This window comes from Artibeus jamaicensis, unplaced genomic scaffold (genome assembly GCF_021234435.1).
Source record: "Artibeus jamaicensis isolate MK-2021 breed Jamaican fruit bat unplaced genomic scaffold, CSHL_Jam_final contig_2962, whole genome shotgun sequence".
Lineage (NCBI taxonomy): Eukaryota > Metazoa > Chordata > Mammalia > Chiroptera > Phyllostomidae > Artibeus > Artibeus jamaicensis.
This window is the reverse complement of record NW_026521675.1, coordinates 392,899-401,087: the sequence shown is the minus strand read 5'-3', so window position 1 is coordinate 401,087 and position 8,189 is coordinate 392,899. Positions and strand designations below refer to the sequence as shown.

General features: G+C 53.4%; 1 protein-coding gene across 1 annotated transcript; it reads right to left on the bottom strand.

Annotated features, from left to right (window-relative positions):
• Window positions 1-41: 41 nt before the first annotated feature.
• On the bottom strand, window positions 42-4,460 carry SMPD1 (sphingomyelin phosphodiesterase 1). Its single transcript, XM_037134568.2, has 6 exons — window positions 3,992-4,460; window positions 2,356-3,128; window positions 1,621-1,792; window positions 1,270-1,346; window positions 950-1,095; window positions 42-802 (listed from the first exon to the last, which is right to left on the bottom strand). Exons 1-6 carry the CDS (start codon window positions 4,283-4,285, stop codon window positions 393-395), a joined length of 1,872 nt encoding a protein of 623 aa, XP_036990463.2. The 5' UTR covers window positions 4,286-4,460; the 3' UTR covers window positions 42-392.
• Between the last annotated feature and the right edge of the window lie 3,729 nt (window positions 4,461-8,189).

The window sequence follows — 8,189 nt, the reverse complement described above, 5'->3', positions numbered from 1 at the left end:
CTTGAGAGAAGAAACTGGGACAGTCACAGAGGGAGAGGATCTGAAGTCCAAGTCTCTTATCTTTATTTTACCAGCCTGGCAACCAGGCAGGCGGCAGCAGCAGTATAATGTTCTTGGCTGGCCAGCACAGGCCTGGGGCGGCAGCTCCGTCTGCTCTGCCCAGGGCAGTGCCAACGGAGACCTCTGCTCCGTGTGAGGGAAAGGACAACAGCCCCAGGACAGGCAGAGCCGCCAGCCCTCCTTCATGTCTTGCCTACCCAGCTCTAGAAAAGAAGGTGCTGTCTCCCCCGTGTACTTGGGGCCCAGGATAGACTCTTCACTGTTGTCCTTCCCACAGCGGCCCTTTGGGGGTTTTGCTCCCTACCTAAGACACGCACTTTCCCAACTGGGTGCTAGCAGAGTGGCGGGCGAGGCCGCAGACTCCGGACCTCAGAGACACTCGCATTTGACAACAGGTGGCGACACAGAGCAGGGCTGTCGGAGCGGGCGGATAGCTGGGCGCACAGAGTAGCGAGGCGGCAGGGTGTGCCACAGGGCTCGGAGGGCGGGTGGCCCTTATGGTAGAGAAACCAGAAGGTCTGGAATAGCTGTGCGTCTCCCCGCATGCGGTATACCAGGTCGTGCCAGGCGGCAGGCAGCGCACTGGGCAGCCCGTAGGTTTCTCGAGCCCTGTACAGGAGATGCCAGTGTGGAGTGGCTCCGGGCTGATTAGCCTGTGTCAGGTTCAGAATGTAGGTCTCATGATCTAGGACCACGTGAGAGCTCCCCGGGTAGTTGCCATCTATCTGGTAGACCCGGTAACCTGCAAGGAGGGAGGGGCGGCTGAAGATGGAAGGAGCAACAGGAGGGAGGGGCCTCATGTCCAGCCCCTTGCTGGCCTAGGCTCCGACCCTGCCCCTTTAACTCATGAATTTCCCATATTTCAGCAACTGCCCTCAGTGTCACTCACCAGGATTAAGGCTGATGTAAGTGGTGGCGCTGGGTGCCAGGAAGGCCACAGATAGTGGACGGCTCAGGGTTTCCTCGTCATAGAAGACTTCGAATTCATCTACGTGGGTATGGCCAAAGAATTGACCAGCCAAGATGTTCTCGTACCTAGCCGGAAGACAGGAATCATACTCAAGGTTTTAGGGACGAGGCTGGGATGCCTCCTTTTCATCCCATTCAGATAATTAGCCTCCTCACCCAGATGGGCAGCAGGGATGTTGACAGGCTCAAGGGAATTTCAGTCACCAGGCTCTCGGTCCCCCATCCCCATCTCCCTCTTACCTGGCTACAATTCGGTAATAATTCCAGCTCCAGCTCTTCAGGCAGTGCCCTGGGGGGATGTGGCCAATTATGTGCACCTTTGGGGAAAGATAAGGGCAGTTATCAGGGCGAGGAGGCGTTCAGATAGCCCTGGCCAGCATATTGGGTCCTCATCTCTTCTACACTGGCTGGTACTCCTGGCCAGAGAGAGGGGGAGTGGACAAAAGGACTTGTAAGGGGCACCTTGAGCTGGACCCCCCAGAGAAGACCATTGTTGGAAGCTTCTCTGCTCACAGGTGCTCCAGCTCCAGACAGGAGTCTGCTGGCAAGAGCTGGGCCACCTCCACCACCATGCTCCCCACTCGTGCTCACCTTGTCTCCTCGGTCCTCAGCAGCCTGAAGCTCCCCCACCAGCCACTGAAGCTGTCCAGCGGGATCTGTGGAGTTGATCAAGAGCCAGAAGTTCTCACGGGAACAAAAATTCATATTGAGAGAGATGAGGCGGAGGCCGGGGTATGGGGAAAGGGCATAGAACCCCCCAATTCTGAAACAAATTAAATACGAGGGGTCAATACTCAATCAAAATCCTGGTTCTGCTTGCCCAGTCCTGTGCTAGACATCTGGATGGAGGGCAGAGGCATACAGAACATTATCTCTACCCTCGAGGAGCTCACGTTCTAGCTCAACACCAAACAGCGTGATGATAGGGCCCAAGAGGTTGAGGAGTAGTTCAGAGGGCTAAGGGCTCTAGGAGTTCAGGGTAGAGAGAAAAGTGAGCTAGACTGGGACGCGAAGGCCACTCAGGAAAGATGACATGGGCGTGGTTAGGTGGGGCAAAGGTGGGATGTCCAACAGGAGGGGAAGGCGTTCTACAGAGGGCCAACGTGAGCACAGCTGAGACTGGCACGGAGAGGGTGTGCTGCCAGCCCTGGGAAGGACGGTGGGAGATAAGGGCAGAAGTGGAAGGTGGAGTCAGATTGGGGGGGGGCAGGGAGGAGAGGGGAGGGCTCCTGCTGGAGCAGTCGGAGATGACGCGCAGGTTCCCCGCTCCCTTCACTTTCATCCACCTTTCTTTTCCATTCCAGTTTCCCCAAGGAACTCAAGTACCTGAGGGTCCGAAGGGCTTTAGCAGGCAGCCAGGGCTCCCATGCCTTGGCCATCGCCTCATAGAGCCAGCAGGAAGAGTGGTTGCCTTCTATGAACGGGGGAGGGAAGCTGTTGACGGGTGTGCTTTCGTGGTTGCCTACAGCAGGATACACAGGCACCGGCCCCAAGTACTTCTTCACAAGGGCTGTCACAGTGGTCAGGGCCTGCAGCTGGTCCTGACGAGTCTGGTGCCAGACGTTATGTGCAGGGATGTCTCCTGTCCAGTACACCATATCAAAGGGGCCGGCGGGGCCCAGCCCGCTCAACAGGCTCTCCAGAGTCCGCAGGGGCAGGTCGCACTTGCTGTACTCACCCCAGTACCCAGCACCCGGGCGGGAGGAGGGTGGCAGACCAGAACCCCGGCGGCAACATAGTGGGTCCTCGCAGTCAGGGTCCGTGCCCTCCAGATAGTCCCGATCCCAGTGCAGGTCAGTGAGGAAGAGGACCCGGCTGACAGGGGCACCTGGGGCTGGGGGATTGGGCGGCTTGGGGGATGGCTTCGGCACAGCTGGCAAAGAGATGTTCCAAGATGAGAAAATGTCCCAATTCCCACAGGTGGACCCCAGGAGCAGGCCACAGGCCTCAGATGGGCTCAGTACTGAGCGTCGCCACACCTCCACCATGTCATCTTCAAAGAGGTGGACAGCTGACTCGCACACAGTAGGTGGTGCTATCTTCAGCAGCTTGCACAGCTTGATGGCCAGGGAACCCACCCGGGCCACATTGACCTCATTCTGTGGTGGGAAAACCCAGTGGGGAGAGGTCAGAGACAGAGCACAGAGGCTAGGCTAACCCCTGGCTACCTCCTTTCGGGCCTTTGTATCCCAACTGGGCCTGGGCTGAACTCAGAGCCCCCCTCCCCACACCTTCCACAGTGATTGCCCTGAGGCTCAGGCAGCGCCGGGCCAGCACTCCTCTTCAGTTCCATGGCCAGTGGCAGCTTAGGCCTTTGCTTGCCGAACTAGCTTCCTCGGGCACAGTCTGCAGCATGCCCTGAAATTTGGGCTGGGCACAATGACAAACTCTCCAGGGTTTGGGGACACACACAGGGGCAGGGCCCTGTTTACCTGGGGAGCCTCACAAGGCTCACCTAACAACCAGTGCTCACCATGACAGTATCAAGGGTTAAGACAGCCCCATGTAGTCCCGCGCTCCTGGATAAATTCAAGTTCCTTTTGAGTGGATAGTGCCAGGCGTGGTGCTCAGGGCTGGAGATGCCAAGCGGGAGGCAAAGGCACACCAGGGGGGGACTCCCTGTCTCCCCTGGCCAGTTGTCTGGCCTTGGACAAGTGACTTCACCCCTCTGGGACTCTATTCATTTGTAAAATGGAGATAACAGCTGTAATGAAACAAGCTCGCAGGCTTGATTTAAACTGTATAAAATGGCTAGAAAAATGCTCAGCATATAATTTGCACCCTTTCCTTACAAGGTCACAATGGAGGTAGTGGTAGCAAACAGTCACCAGTGTCCTCATAGGAGAGCAAATTCATTAATGGCTTGTGGATGCCAGACTCTCCCCATGAGGGATGATCTTTGGGACCCCAGGCCCTGGGGCTCTCCTTTGGCCTGCTTCACCACAGTCCCTTCAGCACTCACCTGCAGTCCAAAGTCGATGGCAGTGAAGAGGCCTTTGCAAACTGGGCAGGTGAGGTTCCACCACCCAAAGGTTTGCTGGAGCTGGGGCACTACGCGACCAAAACTGGCGAAAAGCCCTTGAGTGGGAAGTGGGTGGGCCCCCGCGGGAGTCCAGAGGGCTAGGGAGTCTAGCAGGGCCAACGCCAGCGCCATCCACAGGAGCCCCAGGCCGGGGGCTCCGCGGGATCTGTCCCATCGCTGGTCCCTGCCGGACCTGGAGTGGCTCCGGCCGGGATTTACTCCGTGGCGCGCCATTGCCTGGCTTCCCAGACCACTCTGGTCTCCTGACCCGGCCCTGCCAGTCTAGGCCCTTGGCTGGCCTCGAAGCCCTTGGGACAGCGATAGGGGCAGCCGGTTAGTCCCGCTGCAGTCGGCTGACAGCTCCGCCGCCCCCCTCAAGGTAGCTCCACCCCTTCCTCTTCCTAGGTCCCCGGCAGCTGCTCGCCGCGGAGGCGGGGAACCTTGACAACAACACGGAGGCGGAGCGGGCTCGCGGGGCCCCGGGCCCGCCCCTGACCGACCGTGTCTGGGATCCAGACCAGGCCCCGCCCTGGCCCGGCCCAGAGGGATCAAGTGTGGCAGGTGGAACGCCCATCCGAGGCTCCTAGGTGCCACCTCTCTCCAAACTTGCTCTCAAATTCCTGGAATAGCTAACTGCCAGGCCCACCCAGCGTTTAACTCGGGAAGCGGAGCCGGGGCGAGCGGCGCTGCGCAGGGATTCTCACTTGCAGTGTGGTGCCCCGCCGAGAGGGCGCCTCCCCTCGATTTCCCAGTTAGGCCACTGGTACCAGCTCCGAGTCACTAGGCCGGAAAATCTTTGAGTCACATTTGATTCAGACTTCTGAGGGAAGGGACCCTGGCCTCAGATGGGGAAACCCGTCTTTTAATTTTATTGATGAGGAAACTGACGCTCGGAGATGGTGAACCAAGAAAGGGTGAAGTCGGGGGGGCCAGGAACACGGGCTAGAGCGTGGGTCTCCCGCCCCTGTATCCGTGATGGTAAAAGCTATCGTTTTACTGAACTCTGTATGTTTCCCGCACCGATCCAGATACTTTAAAATTACGAATCTTCAATTCTACCAACCTGAAGAGGCAAGCATAACACTATTATTACCTCCATTTTACAGAGGGGACGTTGAAGCTTGGGGAAGCAGCAGAAGTGAAAACCTGAAGTGTTTTAACTCCTGGAGTGCTTCTCCAAGACCCACAGAGTCCTGTCAATTCTTTCCTTTGAGAATTTCTTCCAAGTGACTACTCCTCAGTTCTGTGGGCATTACCTCAGAGTAATTGTGGTACAATAAGAAACATAGTTGGTCTTTGTCTGCAGTTCCTAGCACAGAGGTCCCCAAACCCTTTGAATTTCCTGAGCTGTGGGACTGTCTTTTGTTATGCAAGCCTCTTAAAATTCACATCTGAACTTAAACTAATTAGGTGACTTAGGGTGGGGTCCCTCCATAGAAAATGGGGCTGGTTACTTAGAAGGAAAAGTAATTGGGTGGGTGAGAAATGTCAGTGCCACCCCCCAACCACCATGGGAGGGAGTAAGGCTGGAAACCAAGCTCTCTAAAAACTCTTTGAGAGCTTCTGACTGGTGAACAGGGTGCTGGGAGGATACACTGGAGAGAGCATGGAGGTTCCACGATCTGCTCCCTTCTATACCTTGCCCCAATTCATTTGTTTATTCTTGTGTTGGACCCTTTACATACTAGTAAATGTAAGTATGGTGTTTTCTGAGTTCTGTTCCAACAAATTAGAAAACCACAGAAGTGGTTGTTCAGAAGTGCAGGTGGTGTCCTGAGACTTGAGACTGGCTTTGGCAAGGGGAGCCTTGTGGGAGTCAGCCTTTTAACGTGTGGGGTCTCACACTGCCTCCAGGCGTACAGTCTGAATTTCATCGAATTGTCTCCAACCAGTTGGCTTTACAAAATTGGAAAGTTGGTTGGCGGCAGAGAAAGCACCCCAGAATTGGCATCAAAAGAATTTGCCAGACTGGCCCTGGCTCATGGAAGCGTGTGGTTTGGGAATATAAAAGATGAAAGGGTAGAGGAGGAGGAGCCTTTGATTCCTGGGGGTGTGACGTGATCACCCGCGGTGTGGGACAGCAGCTGTGCTGCAATTACTAAAGGTTGAGGAATGGAGAGAAGAAGTAAAATGGAGTCCTAGCCAAATTGCCGAATTACTAAAATCAAGTAGGTTGAGGCATGAGGAAATGATCCTCTTCCTGCTCTAACTAGCCTGGGAGCTAAAACAATGGAACTTTCTAGTTCTGTGTCGATGCCTGGATATACATCAGACTTCCAGATAGCTTCTGGTTACCTGCTGAAGGACTAAGGAAAGAATGTTTATATACCCAGACCACCTGACATCTGTGGACAAAAGAATACCTCTAAGACTCTAGAAACCGAGCGGTGGTCCATGAGGGGAGAGGATGGAACCAAGAAACTACTGAAACCAGAGACTATAATAAGAAGGAGCTGTTTTCTTTGGAAGATTATCATCATCAAATTCCTGAACAACTTTACGAAAATGGGTTGTGGGGGTGAGTGATTTGGGGGCAACATCTTTGCTTTTAAATGCTGCAAACTGGAAGGGCATGAGTGGGTTGATACAGGACCCGCAGCTCACTATGGAACAATCATACTGTCAGCTTTGTTTACCGGCGACTCTATACCGACACCTCTAAATGTCGAGCAGAACACCCCAGATGAAGCAGCTGGTCTGTTTTGTCTGGAAACCAAGTGCGACTGGCTTAAAGATGACGCATCTTCACCTGCTGACTATGCCCATTACCCAGGTCATGGTAAATGCTATGGTTTGGTGGGCCCATTTTACATGGGTACCACTTTAGTCATGACCCCCCCCACGTAAGTTTACTGCTGCAAAATTAAGCAACAGTCACCTAGAGTAACCTATGGAACTGCAAGTTAAATCCGTAATTCGTCAGCAGCTGAGAACTGGTGGGGAAAGGTCGTCCTCTTGTGGATATTTAAGGGAGTACTAGACGAAGCTTAAGAATTGAAGGGCCCAGGCCCTGAAGAAACAGTATTTTTTGAAAGGCAATTCTAACACAGTGCATAACAAGCCCTGAACGGCAGGAGCAGAGGCTGAGGAGGTGGGTTTTAATTCCGGATCCTGGGTTAGAATCCTGGCTCTGCCAGTTACAAGTTGTGTGACCCTGGAAAAAGCATGTCACTTTCCAAAAGTCCCTTTCTTCCTGTGTCACATGAAGATAATAATAGAACACATTGTGGGAGTCAATGAGAAAAAGAGTACTGAGAGTGATGTATAGTACAGAAACAGTCTTAGTATCCGATGCCCCATCTTTGAGTTGCATCCTCAGGCTGTACTGATCATCCTTAACTTAATGAGGTCCAGCTCCCAGCTCTTCTCCGCTTCCCAAGCCCCATTCACCCTGTCCCTTGTCAGGGGAGAGGGATTCTGGCTGCAGTGAGCTGGAAGACAAAGGAAAGATGTGGGTAACTTTGAAAAACCCTATCTTTCTCCCTCAGTGGAATATATAGGGGACATTTATTTAACGGACACTGACCATATTTTGCCGTGTATGGTGCGTGTGCACGTTTTTGCCCAAATTTTTGAGGGGAAAGTAAGGCAGCACATTATACATAGTACCAGAAATACCTTTTTCTGTGTGTGTGTGTTGTAATTATTTGTCACATAAATTTTCTTGTACTATAATATTTTCAAAAAGAAATGCTAAAATTCCTTTACAATACAAAACACACAAGTATCTACATATATTGCCAGGTAATCACGCGTCCATTCAGTTCACACACACGTGCCCCTCACTGGGTTCAGCCTCCCTGGAAAAGCCCTGCAGTCGTCTGTTGTTATTCAGGCAGCCTTCTGAGGACCTCACTCTCCCCACCCTAAACTCCTCATCAAAGGATTCACTCAACAAACCCCATGCTCTTCTGAAGGGAGAGGGAGGAATTCTGCATCCAAGAAAAACTATAATTAAAACATTTCTCTATATTGCCCTGGCTGGTGTGGCTCAGTGGATTGAGCACTGGCCTATGAACCAAGGCCCAGGTTCCCAGTGGGGGGAGGGGGTGTGCCCAGAGGCAACCACACACTGATGTTTCTCTCCCTCTCTTTCTCCCTCTCATCTTCCTTTCTAAAAATAAATAAGTAAATAAAG